This window comes from Giraffa tippelskirchi, chromosome 7, assembly GCF_054371585.1.
Source record: "Giraffa tippelskirchi isolate mGirTip1 chromosome 7, T2T-mGirTip1v1.2.pri, whole genome shotgun sequence".
NCBI lineage: Eukaryota > Metazoa > Chordata > Mammalia > Artiodactyla > Giraffidae > Giraffa > Giraffa tippelskirchi.
The window spans coordinates 126,540,867-126,566,032 of NC_137281.1; the positions used below are offsets into that span (position 1 = coordinate 126,540,867).

At 37.0% G+C, this 25,166-nt stretch overlaps 1 protein-coding gene across 34 annotated transcripts in view; it reads right to left on the bottom strand.

Annotated features, from left to right (window-relative positions):
- FERMT2 (FERM domain containing kindlin 2) overlaps positions 1-25,166 on the bottom strand; it is a 73,455-nt gene that overhangs the window by 15,875 nt on the left and 32,414 nt on the right. For 24 of the 34 annotated variants that reach the window (XR_014059964.1, XR_014059986.1, XR_014059987.1 and 21 more), the window contains exons 4-8: positions 13,284-13,418; positions 6,435-6,467; positions 5,883-6,108; positions 5,455-5,557; positions 2,981-3,088 (exon numbers count right to left, since the gene is read on the bottom strand). Coding sequence is in view for 8 of the 34 variants with exons in the window: in XM_081511587.1 (XP_081367713.1) it covers positions 2,981-3,088; positions 5,455-5,557; positions 5,883-6,108; positions 6,435-6,467; positions 13,284-13,418 (605 nt within the window). In the remaining 26 variants the exon portion in view is untranslated. Of the gene's footprint in view, positions 1-2,980; positions 3,089-5,454; positions 5,558-5,882; positions 6,109-6,434; positions 6,468-13,254; positions 13,419-25,166 lie in introns of all 34 variants that reach the window. The other 10 variants (XR_014059966.1, XR_014059965.1, XR_014059978.1 and 7 more) reach the window with 2 other exon arrangements.

The following is a 25,166-nucleotide window of genomic DNA, read 5'->3' on the forward strand; positions in this document are numbered from 1 at the left end:
TAGTTATTACTATTATGTTGAAAACTAAAGTTCCACTGCCCACCCCCATCCATCTTCAACTCAATGCTGAAAATCTAACTTACATTGTCATTTATACATAAGAATAAACATGTTTATATGTGAATACATACACCACCCCTGACATATATGAATACTCACATATATATATATGTATATACATAATGAGTAGTGGTAAGTCCTCCTATATGTATATAGAAAAATCTTTGGGTGTAGAACTAGTCATGATTTTGAACACACTTAGATAAATGGTTTAGAACAAATATTAATGATTAGATTCTGATGCTAAACTTAAGAGGTTTTATACAAAGTTAAGCAGAATTTTTAAACCACCTAATCAGTTATCTTTCAGAGCACTAAATAAGTAGCAATCCATATTTCTTAAGGATTCATTCACCAAATACAATCTGTTCATGGGAACAATTAGTAAACTAATGCTGAGGCCAATTATCTAATTAACTAATAGAGGCCAATAGGTTCCTCTATTTTAAGATTTAGTGAATTAATAATGACTAGTCTCTAGCTATGGCTTCCCTCGTGGCTCAGTAGTAAAGAACCCACCTGCCAATGCAGGAGACACAGGTTCAACCCCTGGGTCGGGAAGATCCCCTGGAGAAGGAAATGGCAACCCACTCCTGTATTCTTGCCTGAGAAATCCCATGGACAGAGGACTACAGCTGGGCTATAGTCTATGGATTGCAGTTGGGCTACAGTCCATGGGGGTCACAAACTTAGCTACTAACAACAACTACTCTCTGGCTGTATCTTCAGTTGTGCTGAAATGAGATCCTTATAGTGGTACAAACTTTCATATTCACAAACCATGGAGAAGGAGGTAGGTTGAGGCTCTCAGGCAGTGGTCTCAAATATCAGAGTATAAGAATCATATGGAGAGCTGGTTAACCATAGAGATGCTTAGGTTCATCCTCAGAGATTTTGACTCAGTAAATCTGGAGTCCAGCCTGGGCCCCAGGCTGCTAAGTGCCTTAGATGAATCTGATGCAGAAGGTCCTTATGAGTTATACTGGAGAAATCCTGACTGTGAATGGGACTGGTCATAAAATTCAGCTTTGCTTTCAAATGTGCATGGGGCATCTGTTAAATGTTACAATACATGATTGGACCTAAACGCTTAAAAAACAGTGTTACTAACTTTTCCAACTTTTCAAAATCCACAGCTTCTTACTTTGAAGTACTTTGTTTCTTTTTACTATTGAAGATTTATTTTACACAAGGAACCAGAAGCTCTAATAAGAGAATAGTTCAGGGTGTAGCCTACGTCTAAGATAAAAAATACTAGGCATCTCCCTTGCCATATTTTCCGAGTTTCCCTCTTGTGCTGGATGGCTTCCAAGAGGCTTTGGGTCAGTCTCTGGGAAGGCTTCTAACAACTCAGGGGATTTGTAGTCCAAATTTCTCTCACTGAATCTAGATTCTAAAATGGTCCAGGGAAAGCTATGCTTTGGGGCATTCAGTCTCCATGAATTAAAATCCAGCATTCTGAGGTGTTTTTCTACTGAATCGAAATGGAATATCTAATGTTTACTGGATGGGTGGGAGCTGGGGAAAGCCACAGAATAGTCCAATTTCTGTGACAATATGACTATGTGTACACTCACTCAATAATTATTTTTTGAACACCTACTATGTGCTGGGCACTGCATATAACTGTTGGGTTTTTTAAAAAATGTGTTATTTTTATAATAAAAAGATGAGAAATACTATATAAGAAAAGCTGTGGTTTTCTCCATATACATTTTACAAGTTTTCTTATTACTTTGTCATCAGCAAAATTTTCACTAGAGAATTAAAAGCCCCTACTCTAAGTGGGAAAAATGTAGAGAGAATGCTGTAACCAAGTGATATTTTCCAAAAACTGTTCCCGAGTTTAATTCAAGAAATTCTTCAGGTAGCCTGAATGATCCAGAAACATAAAAAAGAGTCTTAACTGATTAAGCAAGTCTCTAGAAAATAAATAATTAAACTACTTCATCTGTCATTCATTTTCCATCTGGGGTTCATTTTGATTTCCCTCCTTTAGAATGTAAACAAAGAAGAAATAAGCTGTTCTTCCTCTCGAAAAAACAATGTTGTGAGTCTTAACTGAGAAACTTTTCTGGGTACATAAAAGCATTTGGAAGATGGAGAGCATTTTTATTTGTGTTCTAATGAAGAATTAAATCACTGTTAAAGTAAAAGACATTCAAAACTAAATGTTCTTTTCGCTTATAGTATTCAAAGAACATCAACTTAATCAGAACTTTATGTGAAAATGGAATTCTCAATCAGAGAACACTCAGATATCTGAAATGATTCATCTAGAAAGATTAATCCAGTGGTTAGACCTCAGTGTCTCTAAGAATGAGGAACTGTAGGTGCTGTCCTAATATTACTTTACCAGAGGGGAGATCAGTGGACATTAATTTCTTAGTAAGCCCTACTATAATTCTAAAATAGGTGGTATGCAAGATCCACATTTGGAAAAATACTAGTTTAGTTACTTGCTTCTTAAGGAATTGTCATTCTAAAAACTTATTTATGTTTAGTTTTACTAGTCTATTAAAATTTTATTATCTTAAAAGGTATTAATTTCTGCCATAGCCCATTTTACAAATATTACCATTCCCAGTTATTTATGAAGTTATGCAAGGCTTCATTTCAGAATTCTGATTTTTAATATGGATTTTATTTCCAGGGGAAAACTGGATAGTTTTAAGCTAATATAGATCTGGAGGCCGGAGGATATAGAAAAGTAACTATTTAAGTATACCACTAAACTCTTACATAAGACAAAAAAAATTAAATTCACATATTTTGCCTTCTTAGTGTCTATTCACTTTCTACATAGCAAAAAATAAAACATTATATCAAAATCCTACTGGAATTACTATGCCACTTTACCATGTAAATAATCCCCTACCCATTCCTCTTTAAAGTCCAATTTACCAATACTCTTCACTACCTGCAAGGCTGCAAACATCATCATTTCTTCCTCGGTGCATTCAATTTCTTCTAAGAGAATAGCCCATTTGGCTTGCTCATAAAGCTGATTGATTCTGATTGCATCATACTGCAGCAAAAAGAAACACAATTCCTTTGTCATATGTTACCTTCAATATTAGCAATAAGGAAAAAAGCTACCCTTAGGGTTATACATATCTATATATACCATCTCTAATTTTTCATTAAAAATGGCATTAAAATATGCCAAAAGATTTTTACATATTCAGTATTAGAAGTAGATTCTGTATGTTATTTTCCAGGGTAATAACCATTAGGTATACTAGCTCTTAACAAAAGGAATTTAACTTGAAGGCATTAAAGTAAGGCAGAACTGACTGCTTTTCAGTATTGTTTTGCAACTTACACTAACCTGTCATAATCACAGAGTAAATTAATTATTTCAGGGAACATCTTGCTCACTGTGGAAATGCATACCCAGACAAAGTAGCAGGTCCTTGGAAACAGTAATTATTTTAAAAATTCAAAATAAAGGGCACACAGGCATTTGTGGAAAAGACTTACTTAAGTGTTACTGAATTATCCAGTTATATTAATAAAAACCAGTAGTAATATATCTTAGAATAGTAACAAAATGCATAGCCCCTTCCTACCCCATGCAAATTTTTTTAACTGTGTTCCCAGAAAATTTTGGCTTTATCAAGATTAGGTATGATACAGCCTAAAAAAGAATTAAAATAATTTTTTATAATTCTATATACATTTTAGTGTTGTACAAGGTATTATTTAAGCACATAATTTAAGATGATAAATACATATGTTAAAATGTAGGCTACAATCTAGACATGAAAAGTATGAGAGGCAGACAAGAGAAGTCCCCTTGCCCACAAGGATGATACGAAAGCAAAAGATCCAAATCTCTGTGTCATGAGTTTTCTGGGGGAAACACTCCAGATTTTATAGCAAATTTACATCTTATCAGAAAAGCACAGTATTTCAGTAGCAGAGATGATGACCACCACTTGACAGTAAAAACATATTACAATGTTTGGCTATGAAACTGAGAGAAATGTAGACTTAAAAAAGAATTTTTTTGAAGGAACATCTTCTGGGATATGTAATTTTAGAAATTTGAAAGTAACTGAATAGGTAATCTTTCAGAAAACTTTTCTTCTACCTAAAGTAGAGTTGAAGAGAGATGTTAAAAAACGTAAACTAACTTTACCAACTCTGTAGTAAATACAAACCATGGAACACAGTATGGAGGTTCCTTAAAAAACTAAAGATGGAGCTACCATATGATCCCGCAATCCCACTCCTGGGCATTTATCCAGAGAAAAACAAGGTCCAAAAGGATACATGCAACCCTATGTTCATTGCAGCACTGCTTACAATAGCCAGGACACAGAAGCCACCTAATATCCATCAACAGAGGAATGGATAAAGAGGATGTGGCACATATATACAACGGAATATTACAAAGTCATTAAAAATAATAAAACAGGGTTTCCCTGGTGATCCAGTGGCTAAGAATATGCCTTGTAATGCTGGGGACACCAGTTTGATCCCTGGTCAAGAAGATCCCACATACTGCAGAGCAACTAAGCCTGTGCACCACAACTACTGAGTTCATGCACTCTAGAGCCTGTGCTCTGCAACAAGAGAAGCCACTGCAATGAGAAGCCTGTGCGCCACAACTAGGGACTAGCCTCTGGGTGCCACAACTAGAGAAAGCCCACGCAGAGCAACAAAGACCCAGCGCAGCCAAAACTAAAATAAAATAAATAAATCTTTTTTTTAAAAAAGAATGAAATAATGCTATCTGCAGCAACATGGAGGAAACTGAGATTGTCATACTGAGTGAAGTAAGTCAGACAGAGAAAGAAAAGTATGGTATGATATCGCTTATATACAGATTCTAAAAAGAAATGATACAAAGAACTTACAAAACAGAAACTAAGACAGCCTTACAGAACAAACTTATGGTTACCAGCAGGGAAGAATGGCAGAAAGAATAGGAGTTCAGGGTTGACATGTACACACTGTACACACTGCTGTATTTAGAAGTTATAACCAAGAAGGACCTACTGTACAGCACAAAGAACTCTGCTCAATATTACCTAACAACCTAAATGGGAAAAGAATTTGAAAAAGAATATATACATGTATAACTGAATTACTTCGTTATACACCTGAAACTATCACAACATTGTTAACCAACTAAATTTCAATATAAAAGAAAGTTAAAAAATACAAATCAACCAAAAATTCAATTATCTTAACAAAAAGAAAAGGGTTTAGTTATGCTTCCAACCTACTAAAACAACAGACTTCTTTAAAATACTGACAATTGTGTCCAAAGTTTTGAGTTTCTAATATTATATTCAAAACTTGCTATCCATATCCAAGCAATTCCTTACCCCACCAACTTCCAAGAAACAAAGAGAAAAAGAGATCCCTCTAAACCCTTGGTACCTTTGGATTCAAATCAAAAAAGCTGTAATACTTGAATCGGAGCAGCAAGGCCTCATTTTCCTTCACATCTTGTTCCATGAGAGATCTTGAGGAATCAAGCCACCTGGACAGAGCAAGACAGAATTAATTCTACCTCTATGTAGATAAAGAAATTCTTAAATTGTATCTATCCTTTAAAACTCACCCTTGGTTGGTAGGGATAAATTAGGAGGCTAGGATTAACATATACACACTACTATTTATAAAATAAGACAAACAACAAGGACCTATTGTATGACTGTATTCACTTATACACACAGACAGACACACACACATGCATATATATGGAACTGAACTGCTGTGCTGCACAACTGAAACACGATATTGTAAATCAACTATGCTTCAATTTATAGCAAAACAACAACAACAAAAATAAAACAAAAACTTACCCTTGGTTGATTTTTGCTTTGTCAAGAAGGGCTTGAGGTTTGAACATTTTTGCCAAGATTTCTGGTGATGTTATCGGCTGACTGACAGCAAGTATACCAGGGTTGCCTTCTGACAAAGCACTGTCACCAAACCAAGCAGAAGTTGGTGACAAGGGGCTTCCATCATGAGCATCGTAAGTGGGGGTCATTGTTTTACTATAAAGTCCTGGGCTTGAATATATACTTCCTAATAAATGATGTAAAAAACAGGTAGTAAGTATGAAGTATAGTTATCTTCGTTTTCAGTAATACATGCTATAATGATGTAAAACACACTGTGAAACACAAACTTCGTTCTGGAAGGGAAAGCTTTAGTACATTATTTTACCTGTCTTAGAAACGTGAAATTAACTTTACTTGAATAGCATTAAGAACATGTAACAATAAGGTCAAAAATATAATTAAGTTGGTAGAAATTCTAGGGAAAACAGTTCAAGAGAGTTAGAATAAGTTAAGGATACTGCTGAAGCAGACAGACCAACACTTTTGTTTTTTAATTGTGCCAAGGCTCACCTTTCAGAGGGCCAATGTAAAGAACATCAGTGCCTATAGAAAAGGAAAGAAAGGAGTTCAGAAGGTAAAGGAAAGGCAACAATAGAAGACAGAAACAAAGAATGAAAATGAAAAGAAAATGGGGAAAGGAAAACAGATTTTCCTAACTGTGAATCATAAACTGAAATAAATATTTTAAGTGAATTTAAGAGTAAAGAACCTTAGAAGCTATAACCTAAAATGAGCTTTTGCTCAACTCAAAACAATGAGGTTGTGCTCTTGGCATGTGTTTAGTGACAAACATGTACATTTATTACCCTCTGAAATCACCATACCCTGTTTTAAGACAGCTCAATGTAACTGAATGCTGCTGCTGCTGCTGCTAAGTCGCTTCAGTCGTGTCCGACTCTGTGCGACCCCATAGACGGCAGCCCACCAGGCTCCGCCGTCCCTGGGATTCTCCAGGCAAGAACACTGGAGTGGGTTGCCATTTCCTTCTCCAGTGCATGAAAGGGAAAAGTGAAAGTGAAGTCGCTCAGTCGTGTCCGACTCTTAGCGACCCCATGGACTGTAGCCTACCAGGCTCCTCCGTCCATGGGATTTTCCAGGCAAGAATACTGGAGTGGGGTGCCATTGCCTTCTCCGATGTAACTGAATAAATTCACATAAATTAAGATAATAATTTTATGTTGTTGTTTTCTCAGTGAATAGCTAAACTGGCTCCAACAGTTACAAATAAAATATTAAAGCAAAAGGATATGTAAATTTTGCCCTAGAAAGAGGCTAATAAAGGTGCATTTTATATTTAATCCCCTGAAGTTACAGAGATACTATCTTTTTAATATTCAGCTTCCTCAATGTTAAAGGGCTAGGCATACTTTTTTTTTTACATTGAAAAACTTCCAATATACATTTTTTTAATACTTTTTTTTTAAAAAGGAGCTACATTAAAAAAAATTTTGCTGAATTAGTCCACTGATGATCTATTCTCTGTCGTTTAAACTACAAAAATTGAGATTAGATTAAGACTTTAAAAAAAAAATTCAGAATGACTTTAAGCAAAAGCACATCCCCTTCAAACTTCCAACTGTTAATATATTTTATCCTGTAGTAATAATTTTTAAAAAGAAAATCTGTAAATGGGTGTCACATTGTTAAATGGATGCTGTTAATGAAATAGCTGTTTTCCTTACCTAACTATGGACGGGGAGGCCTGGCGCGCTGCGGTTCATGGTGTCGCAAAGAGTCGGACACGACTGAGCGACTCAACTGAACTGAACTTACCTAACTTAGGAATATGCTTAGGAATTTCTTTCCTGTCATCTCTAACTATACACCACCCATAAACAGAATGATAGAAACAACTACCCATGAAAAAGTGATGGTAAGGCTAGGGATAAGTTGTCAAGACAGAGTCTAGGAAGACAACATAAAGTAAAAAAATAAAAAAACAAAACAAAACAAAATCTTTTACTAACCACAGGGTTATCTGATTTGATACCTCTAAATGTGTTCTTCAAATGAATACTAAAACAATTTGTAGAATATGAACATGTAGAATGTGAAGAAACAAAGAAGGCTGTAATGTTCCCTTTTAGCCTTTGAGGAAGAATACTGGAATACTTAGTTGTAAAGCAAAGAACCTTAAAATACAAGGGCATTTTGTGAAAGAGTTACTTATAAAAGGGCTGAGAACAATACTCCAACTGGGCAAAGGATAATTCTGCTATAGAGAACATACATGTAAATAAGGTATGGAAATGAAACGTCTTCATGAAGTTTCTAAAACAAAATACATTCCCCTATGTTACACAACACCTAATAGAATCAGCCATTCAATCGATTCCCTTCCTTCTTATTTACCTATACTTTGCATAATCTACATTCCATACTTGCACTTCATTTTCCCATTTGTTGTTAGGCAGCCCACAGTAATAGCTCATGTAGGTGTTCTCAACAGCCTTCTTGTTGTCATTTGAGAGAAGCAAACTGAGGCACAGGGAAGTTCATATATTTGTCCAATGTCAAGAACTATTAAGTTGCACAGCCAAGCTATAAATCAGCAGTCCGACTTGACTGCAGCTAAACACACTGTCTCCCAGGTACCATAACTTATTTAAGCCATTCCCAATCGGTGTGCATTTATTCATTTTAGAGTTTTATTACTGATGTCGCCACCGCTACTGCAGACAGTGCATTCCAATAAACATTTTTGTACTTATTTCCCAATTCTAGTAGCACTGCTAGGTCAGAGGGTACGTGATTTTAAATTCCTTTTAAGTCCCAGTTCAGTGACAATCTCAACCAGCCTGTATTCCTGATTGCCCAATTTAAACCATATTTGAAGCAGACTAATAAAGAGTAAGATGAGGTAGCATATGTACTCAGCAACAAAATATGAGTTTGCTGAACACCACAGAATGATAACTTAAAACTAAAAGGATGAGAAACAAAGACTTTAACAAGCACTACAGTATTGGGCCACCTACTATAAATATTAAAAACTCATTACTTTTATAATTAAAGAATAGTTTTTAAAAAATGTTTTGATGTTTAAAATGGCAGATTCTAGTTAGGAACAATGGCATCCTGCATGGTGATTTTCCTGACTTTCTCGATTACCTTAGGACCCAGACTTTTCCTTTGTCAAGCTGCCTCTAAGATTTCCTAGGAAAGTTCCTAATGAAGTAATTCTCTACTTCCATAGTAAATCTTGATTTAGTAATCTGTAAATCAGCACTAAACAGTAAAGTTAATTCCTACATGGAAAAATTGTTTCCCCCAGACATGGGATCAGGCTACTTCAAATGGTTCCCTCCTCACAGGTACTTGAAGATTAGATATTTACCTAGTTACAGCTAGCAAGTGGCAAAGCATTAGAGAGTGTGTCACCTGAGCACAGCCTGTAAACAACGTATGTAAACACTCAGAATTTTATCATATTTATGTGTAAGAATCTGACTAAAGTCTGAGAATCACTAATTCACTCATGATCCTTTACGTTTTGAAACATTAAATAAAAAAAGCTTTGTTGAAGTATAATTTACACACCAATATTTTATCAAATATTCCTATTAGAATTCACAAAGTATTCACCTTTAAATACTAAAAACTGGAGAGATGATGTTACATACTGGTTCGACACATGAGTGTGAGACCCAGACCAATCTGGATTTGAATCCTAGCTGCGTCCCTCATTAGCTTTGTGACTTTGGGCAAATTACTTAACCCTTGTAATGTTTTTTCCTTGTAAGTAAAGTAGGGATAATGCCACCAAAATCACAGATATTCTGTAAGGATGAAATGAAAATACACAAACACATAAATACATAACTGTTAACCATGCTCACATAGATGCTGGTAATTCAGGAAGCACATAGGCACTAAAGGAAACTGAGCCTCTTTCTGCCTCAGTAGAGTGAAAGTTACACCTATTCCTTACTACACTCTGCGGTACAGGAACCTCTGTGTAGCACTGAGCACAGTGTCTGACCCCCAGAAGACGTCAAAAGCTGAGATGTACAGACCTGTTGCTATTTATATGAACATAATATGCAACTGATCAAATTTGTCAGCATTTAGTCCAAACATTGACTAATCATAAAAGCAGGCAAACTTGATATTTAGTATTTCTTTTAAAAATGAATCTCTTGTTACTTTTCACGTGTATGGGACTTCTTCTCTATAGATAATCAGTCCTCTACATATCACTATCTTTGTGTACTTTCTTAGCATTTCACATCAACTCCTCAAATGTTCTTAAACTGCTTGAATGTAGACAACTAAAGCGTATTAAAAAAAAAAAACTCCTTGAACTGAAAACAGTCACTTCACAGACACAAGAGAACACACACAGCGTATGATTCCATTCACACAAGGTTCAAGAACCAGCCCAACACGATTCTGCGGTGAGAGAGGCATGGGAAAAGGCTGCAAGAGGCCTTCTGGGGTCTTGCTATCATGTCACATGCTATACCTAGCTCTGGGTGGTGAAAAGTTGTATGCATCCGCAAATATTCATCTATAATTTAAAATCTGTTCATTTTACTATATGTAACACCTCAATTTGAAACAAGAAAGAAAAGAAACTCACAGTTACTTACTCTAAAATATGTGTAGCTTTCCCTTGTCTTAATTCATTATCTTTCGTTTTCTAATTGTCTTTTCTTCAAGCACTATATAAAAGCTCTTCTTTGCAGTTCTAAGACCAATCCTGCCTAATTTCAATCACTCTAAAATCATCCCATAAATATACCTTTCCATGTAGTTCTTCATCTTAAGAATTGAGTTTTCATTTAAACTAAAAAAACAAAAAACCGAAAGCAGAGATTCTGTCTACTGTCACATGGCTTCCTCTATATAAACCATCAAGTCTAAATCAGATTTTAATCGTATTCTAATGACAGACACATTCTTTTACTCTCTTTGACTGCCTTAATCTGTAGGCTCTACTACTACTCTTTCCCCTCATTCCCTCCTCCACATTTTACAGGAATTAAATTCTTTCTAAGTAATGATTTGTTCATTTTGTACTATATTCAGAAACCAGTGACTCTACAATGCACTAGCCTATATTCCTCAGCCTGACATTAAATACCCTCCAGTGTGATCCAGAAGTTCCTTGGAGGTCTCTCCCCCATGAACTGGCTCAAATGGTTTATTTACACATCTTGTACTTTTCTTTTGCTGGGATGTTCTTTGTTAATATCATTCTTTCTACTTGGATCACCTATTCTTCCCATCAAAATCCTAGCCACTGGAATCCTAGCCAATTCACAAACTTACTTCCCCAACCTGAAAACTGAGTACACCCTACGTGGAATTGTTGTCTTCTGAATTCTTACAACATTATTTCTATAATATTCATTTAACATTTATGTATTACCCCCTTAAGTACAGTAACTATGGTTTCCCACTGGCCTATAAATTACTTAAGGACTATCTTATTTCTTGGTAGCTCCCAGATGTAATCAGTACATGAGTAGTGACATAAAGGTTACAAGGTATGTGACCTTAGATGTTCCTGATCTTTGTTGTTCAGTTGCTATGTCTGACTCCTTGCAATCCCATGGACTGTAGCACACCAGGTTTCCCTGTCCTTCACTATCTCCCAGAGTTTGCTCAAATTCATGTCCACTGAGGTGATGATGCTATCTATCCATTTCATCCTCCGCCTCCCTCTTCTCCTGCCCTCAGTCTTTCCCAGTATCAGGGTCTTTTCCAGTGAGTTGGCTCTTCGCATCACATGGGCCAGGGTACTGGACCTTCAGCATCAGTCCTTCTAATGAACATTCAGGGTTGAATTCCTTTAGGATTGACCGGTTTGCTCTCCTTGTAGTCCAAGGGACTCTCAAAAAGAGTTTTCTCCAGCACCATAATTGGAAGGCATCAATTCTTTGGTGCTTAGCCTTTTTTTTATGGCTCCTAACCTTACTGTTAGCAAAGAGTCGGACATGATTGAGTGACTGAACTGAATCTTACTGTGCCATATTTTCATCGTTATATGTGAATAATAACATAATCTGCTTTGACAGGTTGTAGGAGAAGGCAATGGCACCCCACTCTAGTACTTCTGCCTGGAAAATCCCATGGATGGAGGAGCCTGGTAGGCTGCAGTCCATGGGGTCGCCAAGAGTCAGACACGACTGAACGACTTCACTTTCACTTCACTTTCATGCACTGGAGAAGCAAATGGCAACCCACTCCAGTGTTCCTGCCTGGAGAATCCTAGGGACGGCGGAGCCCGCTGGGCTGCCATCTATGGGGTCACACAGAGTCGGACACGACTGAGGTGACTTAGCAGTAGCAGTAGTGAGAATTAAATGAGTTTCTGTGGGTAAAGTGTGTGAAATAGTTCTGGGCATACATAAGTCTGTGTTCACTGTTTACTTTCATTACTACCATCATCACCCCAGAATTTTAAAAAACAGGAATGAACTGAATTAGTAAAATTATTTTATTTATTTGCTGCTGAGATCTATCCTAAGAAATGGATTTATAAATGTGCAGTCAATGGAAACATGGGAAACTAATTTTCAACAGACACTGCCCATGTTCCTACTGTATGCCATATGTTGAGTTAGGTCCTAGTAACAGAAAGGTAAGAAACAGTCTCTTCAGGCAGGGCCTCACAATTATTAGGGGAGAATACATAATACCAAACACAGAAAAGTCTGGTGACTTATGACAGCAGGATACCTAATTCAGGTTGGGGAGGTAATGGAAGGAAATCTGAGAACACTTCTTCAAGAAAAAAGAGAGGCACTAAGAGACTACCATATGCAAAGCATAGAAGTTTTAAGTAACCTGATAAAAGTAATAATGTCTTAACGAAATAGTGGTGGTTTCCACAAAATACACCCCAAATGGAACTGAATGCTATAAACACCCTCCAATTTCCGCAATGCCAAGAACTGAGGCAAGTTAAGGTACTGTCTCCTTTTGACTTTTCCTGAGCACAGAACCAGCTTTTCTTATTATTGATTCAACTGCTAACACCTGACACGATGATCTGCATGTGACAGACTCCGGTGATGATTTAAAGATTGAGGGAAAAGATGCAGAAGGACAGTGTTCTTTAACCTGACCACTCTCCAGACTATTTAGTCCATTTATACTGATAACAAAAACATATAGGAAGACCTACTGTACAGCACAGGGAATTGTACTCAATATTTTTTAATAACCTATAAGGGAAAAGAACCTAAAAAAGAATATATATATATATATTCATTCTACACATGTGCCGCAACACCTGAAACTAACACAATATTGTAAATCAACTATATTTCAAATACACACACACACACACACACAGGCATACAGCTCTCATGGTTCTCACACTGAACCCATGCTTAGTCAAAGACTCACCTGATCCAGGAGTGATAAGAGGCCCCTCTAGTTCAAGTGCCTCATCTTCAGATTGGTCATCTAGCTTTTTCTTTTTTTTCTTTGTTGGATCTCTGGGTTTTTTCAATAGAGAAAGCTCTTCAGGGTGTCTGATGTCTGTTACAATTAAGAAAAAAACATTATTTTACTGGGATAATGGAAGTTTAAACACATTACAATTGGTAAATCTATGAATACATTTCAAAACAAGAACTTATAATTTCCTTCTGAGCATGTATGTATTTTGCCAGATACTAATGTCATGCAAAACACTAGAATCTGACACTTTTAAAAACAATATACCAAAGCACACTTAATTCATAGCTATCCAATAAATGTAGTTACCTAAAAGCAGAAAGATAATACTATGGTACAGAAAGAAAATAATAGAACTCTTATTTATATATATTTTAAACCAAAACTCTATGAATTAAGGTTTATATTATATGGTTGCTTCATTCTATATATAAGTTATACTAGATACATGAAGTAAATGTAAAGAAAATATTTTCACACCATTACCAAATCTCAAAATTTTTATTAACTCAAACTTTTCTACCTTGATACCAAATGTCTACAAGTTTCTGAGTTTATTCTATTCATTTTCATGTGAAGAACCTGATGAGATGTGTACACATAATGAAAAATTGGCAAAATAATGAAGATTGCTATTTTCCTATGTCTGCTGTCTGCTCTTCTACAATTCTGTCTCTAATTGTACAGTCAGTGATAGCTAGGAGTATAAAGTTGTCACCCATCAAAAAAAAAAAAAAAAAAAAAAATCACCAAGTGGGTTTTAAAAAAAACCAAAAAATATGTAAGAAGCAAAATGGCTACATGAAGGTAACAAAAAGAATTAGAAATGACCCAAATAAGTTTATATATTACATTACATATTATATACCATGTCCATAAACAGCAGGAATGACTAAGAAGTCAGTGATATTATTTAGACACTAAGTCATGTCCAACTCTTTTGCGACCCCATGGACTGTAGTCTGCGAGGCTCCTCTGTCCATGGGCTCCTCTGTCCATGAGATTTCCCATGTAAGAATACTGGAGTAGGTTGCCATTTTCTTCCCCAAGGCATCTTCTAGACCCAGGGATCAAATCTGCTTCTCCTGCATTGGCAGGCAGATTCTTTACCATTTAGCCACCAGGGAAGCCCAAGTAAGGAAGTCAGTTCCTCCCAAATTGAGCTAAAGATTCAACGAAATTCTAATCCAAATTCCAGCTTACTCTTCTGAACAATTTGATCATAGAATTGTTCTCATTTCCTTATAAATTTTATAATAGTGAAAGCAATTTTGAAAAAGAATAAAGTTGGAAGACTTAAACTATCTAAGACATCATAAATCCATAGCAATTAAAACTGTGCAATTACTGGCTAAATGATAAGACATAAATGAATGGATTAGAAGAGAGGACCCAGAAACAAATCCAGACACAGCCAATTATTTTGGACAATGGCACTATGGCAATTCAAAGGAAAAGGGAAATCTAATTCAGTTCAGTTCCTCAGTTGTGTCCACCTCTTTGTGATCCATGGACTGCAGCCTGCCAGGCTTCTCTGTCCATCACCAACTCCCAGAGCTTGCTCAAACCCATGTCCATCGTGTCGGTGATGCCATCCAACTATCTCATCCTCTGTTGTCCCGTTCTCCTCCTACCTTCAATCTTTCCCAACATCAGGATCTTTTCCAATGAGTCAGTTCTTTGCATCAAGTGGCCACTGTAGAGCCTCGCAGACTACAGTCCATGGGGTCGCAAAAGAGTCAGACATGACTTAGTGTCTTCTTCATCAGTCTTTCCAATGATTATTCAGCACTGATTTCCTTTAGGATGGACTGGTTTGATATCCTTGCAGTTCAAGGGACTCTCAAAAAGACTCTTCTCCAACACCACAGTTCAAAAACATCAATTCTTCGGTGCTCAGCTTTCTTTATAGTCCAACTCTCACATCCATACATGACTACTGGAAAAACCATAGCTTTGACTAGATGGATCTCTGTTGGCAAAGTAATCTCTCTGCTTTTTAATATGCTATCTAGGTTGGTGATAGTTTTTCTTCTAAGGAGCAAACATCTTTTAATTTCATGGCTGCAGTCACCATCTGCAATGATTTTGGAGCCCCCCAAAATAAAGTCTCTCACTGTTTCCATTGTTTTTCCATCTATTTGCCATGAAGTGATGGGACCAGATGCCATGATCCTAGTTTTCTGAATGTTGAGTTTTAAGCCAACTTTTTCACTTTTCTCTTTCATTTTCATCAGTTTCTTCAGTTCTTCGCTTTCTGCCATAAGGATGGTGTCACCTGCGTATCTGAGGCTATTGCTATTTCTCCTGCCAATCTTGATTCCAGCTTGTGCTTCATCCATCCCAGCATTTCTCATGATACACTCTGCATAGAAGTTAAACAAGCAGGGTGACAATACACAGCCTTGACATACTCCTTTCCCGATTTGGACCAGTCTGTTGTTGTTCCATGTTCAGTTCTAACTGCTGCTTCTTGACCTGCATACAGATTTCTCATAAGGCAGGTAAGGTGGTCTGGCAATCCCATCGCTTTAAGAATTTTCCACAGTTTGTTGTGATCCACAGTCAAAGGTTTTGGTGTAGTCAATAAAGCAGAAGTAGATGTTTTTCTGGAACTCGCTTGCTTTTTTAAATCTCTTTAATAAACAGTGCTAAATGAGAGATTCATGCATTTTTCAAAAAGAACATTAGCCCTCATCTAATGCAATATGCAAAAATTAATTTCATGTGTCATAGGGCTGGGCTTCCCAGGTGGCACAGTGGTAAAGAATCTGCCTGCCAATGTAGGAGACAAGAGTCTGATTCCTGGATTAGGAAGATCCCCTGGAGGAGTAAATGACAACACACTCAGCATTTTCCCTAAAAAATCCCATGGACAGAGGAACCTGGTGGGTTATAGTCCATGGGGTTGCAAAGAGTTGGACACGACTGAGCAACTGAGCACATCATAGACCTAAAGAAAATTTAAGTAGACAAATATTTCTTAGATAGGATACCCACACCCCTCATTTAAAAAAAAAAAAAAACAAAACCAAAAACTGCCCTTTACCACAAGAAAAAAACTGTCGCGAAAACAAAAAGGCAAGCTGTATACTGGGACAAAATATTCACATAATATATTATGTATATCTGACAAAAGACTTGTATCTAAAATATATAAAGAACCCATACAACTTAATAATAAACAGACCAGTGGGCTAAAGATTTGGATAAGCATTTTCCCACAGAAAACATAAGAATAGCCAAGCATTAATGGTCACGAAGTGCAAATTAAAACCACAAGACACAAATACACCCATCAGAGTGGCCAACATGAATAAGACTGATAATACTCAGTGTTGTAAGGATGGAGAGAAAGTCGAACTCTCATACTCAGTTGCTGGGAACGCGAAATGAACATTTTTGAAAACACCTTGGCAGTTCTTTATGAAGTTAAACATGCACAACTCAAGACACTCCACTCTTATTTAAGAAAATGAAAAGCATATTTATAATAGCTTCACTCACAAAACTAGAAATAACACAGGTGGAAGAACATGTTATATTTTCGCATCAGTGGAACACTACTCTTAGAATGTAATATAAGCCATCAGTAAAAAAAAAAAAAAAAACCCCACAAAACTATTGATATATTCAATAACATGAATGCATCTCAAATTATCATCTAAGTAGAAGAAGCCAATTAGAAAAGGGTGTATACTGCATGATTTTATTCACAACATTCCTGAAAATGACAGCAAATCTACAGTGACAAGCAGATCAGTGACTGTTAGGCTCGAGTTTGACAGTTAATGGAAATGTTCTATATCCTGATTGTGGTATTAATAGTCTGAGATGGAAACATCTGTCAAACTCATTCAACTGTACACTTTAACTGAGTAGTTTATTGTACAACAATTATACAAAAATAAAGTTAATTAAAAAATAAAACGTAAAAAGAGGGAAAGCCAAGAAAAAAAAGCAGCAGAAAGGAGAAGCGCTCGTTGTGTTCTTGGAGTGTTTGGTGGCATCTACACCATCTGTCAGTATAAGGAGAACAGACAATGAAATCCAAGTTCCTGCCTAACTTGTAATGCTTCAGACTGCTAAGTCACTGGATCAGAGTTTGACAGCAAGTAATCTGTACTTTTAGAAACCCACAGTCTCCACTAGACTCAATCCAGTATTAGGAACTCAGGAAGCTTTTTATCTGGAGGAAAATTAGAACTAGGATGGGCCACACTGCTGCAGAGCTGATAATGCACAATTTGATGCAGAAGCACACAGCCAAACCACCTGGATGCACATCTCAGCTACACTATTAGCTGCATGACTTGGGAAAGCTACTAATTAGCTTACTAGCATCCAAGTTTCCTTATGTGTAAAATGAAACTACCACCACAGGAGGTGTTTATGAAAATTCAATGATTGCACAGGGCCTGACACACAATAACTACTTCGTAAGTATTAGGTATTAATGTTTTTTTCTAATGTTGAAAAACATACAATCATGGTATACATTTGGAAATTACAAGAAAGTATTAAGACATTTAAAACCTGTTCATGAAAAATGGAATATGACTGTGAATCAGTGATCATTTTAACAGATGTATAAAACTGTATAAATATAACATAATTTAACCATTCTTCCAAAACTGTGCCCATTATAGATAATGGTTCTACAAACATCTATATATACCTACTTTTCCATGTTTTATTTCTTTAGAAATTCATTGGAATAGAATTACTGGATCAAAGGTTAAATGAATTTTAAGGCCAAAATGTAGCAACATGGGCACATGTATTATTTTTTTAAAGCTTTATTTTTAAAACAGTATGTTTATCTCCTTGTTTTAATTTACATTTCTTTGATTATTAGTGATGATCTACACTTCCTCATGGGTTTTTAGCTATTTATATTATTCCTTCCTTTGCTCATTTTTCTACTACATTTTTTCAAATCAGGGCTTCCCTGGTAGCTCAGCTAGTAAAGAATCCGCCTGCAATGAGGTAGACCTTGGTTCTTTCCCTGAGTTGGGAAGATACCCTGGAGAAGGGAACAGCCACCCAACTCCAGTATTCTGGCCTGGAGAATTCCATGGACTGTCGAGTCCATGGGGTTGCAAAAAGTCAGACACAACTGAGTGACTTTCACTTTCTTCAGATCAAAGTTAATTTGCATATAAAAGTTAACATGGTAGATACCACTGCAAACCACACTGAACTTTCTTTTTTACTTATTTATACCTTGAACCATGTTTAAAAAAGAAATCCAAATCTTTCAATAACTATATGGATTTTTTTTCTCTGTTGGTTATTTGAAGTTTACTATTAGGAATACTCTGGTATATATTAGGTTTTTGTTTTGTACTTACATGCTATTTCAGGGTGAATACTTTTCTGAAACATGAACATGGAATTAGCAGTAAAACTGTCCTGAACAAATACTTTACCAAAGAGTAGGTGAACATCTTAGGTACTAAACAGCAGAGATGATATTAAAAATGTTTGTTTCTTAAATTATGTCACTTAATCTTAAACTTCCAGGCAGGTCTTTTTAAAGTTAAAAGTAGTATAGTGACTTCTTTAGCTAAAGCCACAAAATTATAAATCAAAGATTTTCTTCAGTCTTGTATATTCAAGTTGAGATAGGGCTGGGACCTGGGACCCTTTACCTGAGTGCTTGCACCTGGGCAAATGTCTCCTCAAGCAACAAAGAAATTATAAGGAACTAAAAACAACTGCATGTATGTGCAATCAGGGCAATTATGAACAATAAGATACAAAAAGGCCTCAAACCAACTTTCATTTTGCAGGTGCAGGGAGATGAAGTAGGGTACTGAGCATGATCCCTGCACACAGCACCAAGGGGTGGGGAGATCATCTAACCAACCCACAGATCTGCTCCCACCAGATCCCCGCTTAAGGAACCAGCCCACTCTCCCTCAGAGAATGAGCAAGGGGACCTGTCACTTGTTTTTGCTCTGGGATAGCATGAGTCCCAATAAAGCCGTGCATGAATTCCTCACCTCTTTTCAATTTATATTGATTAAAGAGCCTAAGGACACAATTCCATAACAAAGGCAACCCATTTATCCTTGAAAGTAATTCTAGGGATTTGAATCAGTAGTGCTAAGTTGTGCTATGCAGATTCAGAAATTCAGAAGATATTTCAAGTATATCTTTTGAGCTATATTTATCTACTTAACAGAACTGAATCATCATTTCCTAGACTACTTTTGAAAGAAACAAGATTTAGCATGCTAAGAGATCTAATGATTTATGGATTGTACTTTCAATTCTCAACGTACCCTCAGCTCTAAATGCCACCACTGCCATGCTGGGAGTAAATAAAGACATTAGAAAATTCCGAGCTTCTGAATCATCACTTGTCTCCTCTACTTCAGTGTTAAGTGGGTGCAGGGTGGTGGTGGCAATCTGTCTCTCCACCCATTCATTTCTCCAAAGCAAATCATAAACTGGTACAGGGTGAAAAATCTAAAAAGTATACAGGACATAAAACTAATCACGGCTGAGAGATATGACCTGCTTCTACCACAGTTTACCAAGTTTGGTGGGAGAGAGGAAAGCAAGCATGTATAATTAGAAAACGCCGCCTAAATTTCTGGTGTGTCCTTTCTTTTTGAGAATCACTGCACTACATGATTCATCCTTTGAGATTTTTGTTCATGGGCCATTTCCTGTCAGCTCACAAACCAGCTCTGAACATTTTTAGAAAAATGAGTGCTGTTAACTGTTAACTAGCTTTTTGCTCACAGGCAGATGAAGCAGCGCCTAACTATATGTGCCCATGAGAACTGCTTGTGATATAAGAGTAATCATATTAAAAACATATGTTTAAAAAAATAAATAAAATAAAAACATATGTTTAGGTCACCCCCCCAGATAATACTCTTAGTGACTCAGGGGCTCCAACAGCTTGTTTTATAAAAGCTCTAGTGATGGATGTTAACTAAACTTATTGTGGTGATCATGTCACAATACATATAAATACGGAATCATTATGTTGTACACCTGATGTTTATGTTTATGTGTCAATCATATCTCAATTTTAAATCTCTATAGGTAATTTTGATTCCAACTTTTTCTTGAGAACTTGCAGCTAAGGGAAAGGGTAGGAAGAGGAGAATGACAGCTTATTTCTCTAATGATAGGCAGTTCTATATGCAGCAAGGTAGCTGTTGGCTACACATGAAGTCTGTGAGTTTCATTTCATTACAGCAATAACCAAAAAAAGTAAATCCATATGTGATACTATTTTGCTGATACAGGAACTTAGGACTTATGTATTTACTGTGTGTCTTACATCAGGAAGAAATTAAACTAGTGAATTTAGGAATCTGAATCACATGTGTAAGAGTGGGCTTGGTGAAGAACACAAATAATTAAATAAGGTTTATATTAAAATAAAATAACACTTACAGGATTATGAGATGTAAAAACTTTAAAATGGGCATACCAAAATACAATGCTATCTTTCCTTTATGCTAAATTATAGTTCAATAATAAAGAGATAGTAGCATTTATGAGTCACTAAGGCAATGGCACCCCACTCCAGTACTCTTGCCTGGAAAATCCCATGGACGGAGGAGCCTGGAAGGCTGCAGTCCATGGGGTCGCTACGAGTCAGACGCGACTGAGTGATTTCACTTTCACTTTCCACTTTCATGCATTGGAGAAGGAAATGGCAACCCACTCCAGTGTTCTTGCCTGGAGAACCCCAGGGATGGGGGAGCCTGGTGGGCTGCCGTCTATGGGGTTGCACAGCGTCAGACACGACTGAAGCGACTTAGCAGCAGCAGCAGCACACAAAGCAGTGATCCAGGATCTATTTATAACAAAATAATTAACTCTACAGCAATCAAATCCAATGTTCAAAATCAATGTTATCAGTAGAGTACAAGTCTAGTGGAAGAAAGGTAACATAAATTACCTATATAGTTATGTAATATATATAGTGCATATGTGTCTCAAAAATTATGGAGCTGAGGAAATGGGAAATGAAGGAGTGGAGAAGGGTACTCAGGTAAAATAATAAAACAGATTTTGTTTAAAAACAGAATTTTCTTAAGAGTTTCCAGTTAAACATGTAGGTTGAGTTTTTGCATTTACTTTCACTCTTTTCCAAAATTCATACCAAAATGTAAAGAAATAAAACATGAACCTAAAAGGACAAAACAGGAGAAAAACATCAGATCAGCAACATGAGAAAAATGTTGAGACAAAAGCCAGATGGTAGAGAAGCAAATACTTAGTAAAGTGGACAAACAGAAAATCAAGGTGTCTACAGGAGACACCAATGGGAAACACATGGACTCACTATGCTAAACATCAAGCATGATCATGTGCTCAAAAAAGAGGCAAGAAAAATGAATCCTGTCCCATATTGAATTACACCTACCCCTTAAATACACACCCTTTAGGATTCCTTAGAGGGAAATCTGAAAAGCCCTAGAGAAAAGACCCTTTAGATACTGACATTTGAAAAGGCTTGCTCAATGTCTAAATACCCCTTAGAGGGACAAGCTAAACCCCACTCAACTAGAGCTTCCTATCAGGTATCTGTATGAATGGACAATCAGCGACTGACAGACATTATAGAAAGGAATCTGTGGCAGGCAGAATTCTAGAGATAGCTCCTTAAAATTCTTGCTCCAGGTTATACAATCATACACTAATCTAGCAACTGCTGTGAAGAGTCTTTGCAAGTGGAATTAAGGTTACTGATCAACTGATTTTAGGGAGATTATCCAGAATTCTCTCAGTGGGTCCAAACCAATCACAAGAAGCCTACCAGAAAAGAAAGGCAGAAGGAAGCAGAGGAGAGATAAGACAAGAGAGGTCATATAGACTTGAGAAGTAAGAAGAGCTGGACTTGCTGTTGCTGACTTCGAAAAAGGAGGAGAGTTACAAGTCAAGGAATTCAGGAGGCCTCTAGAAGCTAACAAGGAGATCAAACCAGTCAATCCTAAAGGAAATCAACCCTGAATATTCACTGGAAGGGCTAATGCTGAAGCTGAAGCTCTACTCCTTTGGCCACCTGATGCAAAGGGCTGACTCATTGGAAAAGACCCTGATGCTGGGTAAGATTGAGGGCAGAAGGAGAAGGGGGCAACAGAGAGGATGAGATGGTTGGATGGCATCATCAACTCAATGGACATGAATCTGAGCAAACTCCAGCGGACAGTGGAGGACAGGGAAGCCTGGTGTGCTGCAGTCCATGGGGTTGCAAAGAGTCGGACACGACTTCGCGACTGGACAACAAGACAGAGTAACAAGAATGTGATTTACCCTCCTGCTTTATTTAAACAATAAAGAAACAGGAAAGTTTTTCAGATATTAGACAACAAGGAGCCCAGGACAGGAGAGAAAAAAACAATGAGCTCTTTGAGTGTACCAGCTTACTGTCTAGAAGCAGTTCAGGGTGGGGAGGGGGCAGACAGAGTCAGGTCTGGCTGAGTTGAGACGTATGAGAGGGAACCCAGGGAGGCCAAGATGACTAGAATTTGTGGGTCAGAGTACCAGAGAGAAGAGAGCTCTGGAGACCTGCAGTTATCCTCTGGGATCTGGGTGAATACAGATCTGTGCACCTGTGAGGGAAAGTCTTCCTAATACACTGGATACTGAGAAGAATCCCCAGAAGAAACTTAGCTCCAGACTAATGGACCTGCCCTTAGTAACACTTAAAAGCAAGTATCAAAAGGATCCAACTGATTCCAAGTAATGTGACTGAAAAATCTGGCAGAAAGAAGAAAACAAAACCCAACATTACTTAAAGGAATACACAAAGAAATCCAGCCAACAGTGTAAAATTAACAGACTCTAACATTCAAACAGAAACTACCAGACAAAAAAGAGGCAGGAAAATACAACCCATTATCAGGAGTAAAGTGGGGGAGGGTGTGTAACAGATGCAGAAATAACTACAATTATAGAATCAGTAATCAAAGATATTAAAATGGCTATTATAAGTACACTCCACATGTTTAAGAAAGGAAAGGCACAAAATAATGAAGAAAAAAATTAAAATTTATGTATTTTTAAAAGGCTAAAAACCAAACTTCTAGTGATGAAAAATACATCTGAAATGAACACTGGATGGGATTAGCAGAAGATCAATGAATTTGAAGATAGCAATGAACACTATGCAAGATGAAACATAGAGAATAAAGACCAAAAAAAGGAAGAAAACCTCAGAAACTTATGGAAGAATAACAATTGCTCTAGCATATATGAAACAAGCCCAGCAAATGACAGGAAGTGTGGGAAGGGACACCAAAAATTATTTCAAGAACTACTGGTTGAAAGTTACACAAATTTGATAACTGTAAATCCATAAATCTAAGAATTACAATAAGAACAGAATAAATTTAAAACTATGCTAGGACACATCAGAATATGAAGACAGACAAGGAGAAATATTCATATATCACTTCTATGTGGAATCTAAAAAAATGACACAAATGAATTTTCCATTTATTCTTAATAAGGCTCTTCACTTGTAAAGCCTGAATGTCAGAACTCACCTTACATAAAAAGAACTTGGCATGCTTTTGCCAGAAGTGTTTCTTTCAAAAAGGAAAGGAAATATAACTAAGAACCTCATTTAATCACTACACAGGAGCATTTTCTTATATAACAAAAGAAAACCAAGATAATTTTTACCAAATAAAAAACTAAGAAGGCTGTCTGCCAAAAGTCACACAAGAAAAGAAACAGACAATCTAAGTAAGCCTATACCTATTGAAATTGAATCAATAACAACCTTCTAAAACACAAAGCACTAGGGCCAGACAGGTTCACTTTAATTCTACCAAACATTTTTTCTAGTTTTACTGAGGTATGCCTGACATACCTCAGGTATGTCATACAATACTGTGTAAGTTTAAGGTGTACAGCATAATGACTTGACTTACAAATACTGTGAACTTACATATACTGATCACCACAGAATTTTCCTTGTGTTAAAAACTCGTATGATCTACTCTCTTAACAACTTCCAAATAAACCATACAGTAGTGTTAACTCGAGTCAACATGCATATTCCACATCCGCAAGTACTTAACTTGCCCCTTTTGACCACCTTAATCCAATTCCTCGCCTTAAGTTGTTTACATGTCTTGGCTATTATAAATAACGCTGCTATGAACACGGGGGTGCAGTTACCTCTTTGACACAGTGTTTTAATTTCCTTTGGCTATATTCCCAGAAGTGGAATTGCTGGGTCATATGGTAATCTGCTGCTGCTGCTGTTAAGTCGCTTCAGTCGTGTCCAACTCTATGTGACCCCATAGACAGCAGCCCACCAGGCTCCACCGTCCATGGGATTCTCCAGACAAGACACTGGAGTGGGTTGCCATTTCCTTCTCCAATGCATGAAAGTGAAAAGTGAAAGTGAAGTCACTCAGTCATGTCTGACTGTTTGCAACCCCATGGACTGCAGCCTACCAGGCTCCTCCGTCCATGGGATTTTCCAGGCAAGAGTACTGGAGTGGGTTGCCATTGCCTTCTCCGATATAGTAGTCTACTTTTAGTTTTTTGAGGAACCTCCACACTGTTTTCCATAGTGGCTACACCAATTTACAGTCCCACCAAGAGTGCACAAGGGTTCTCTTTTCTCTACATCCTTGCCAGCATTTTATCACTTGTCTTCTTGATATTCCCATTCTAACAAGACTAACAACACTGACTCGATGGACATGAGTTTGAGCAAGCTCCAGGAGTTGGTGATGGACAGGGAAGCCTGGTGTGCTGTAGTTCACAGGGTCACAAAGAGTTGTACATGACTGAGCGACTGAACTGAACTGAATTCTAACAAATGTAAGCTAT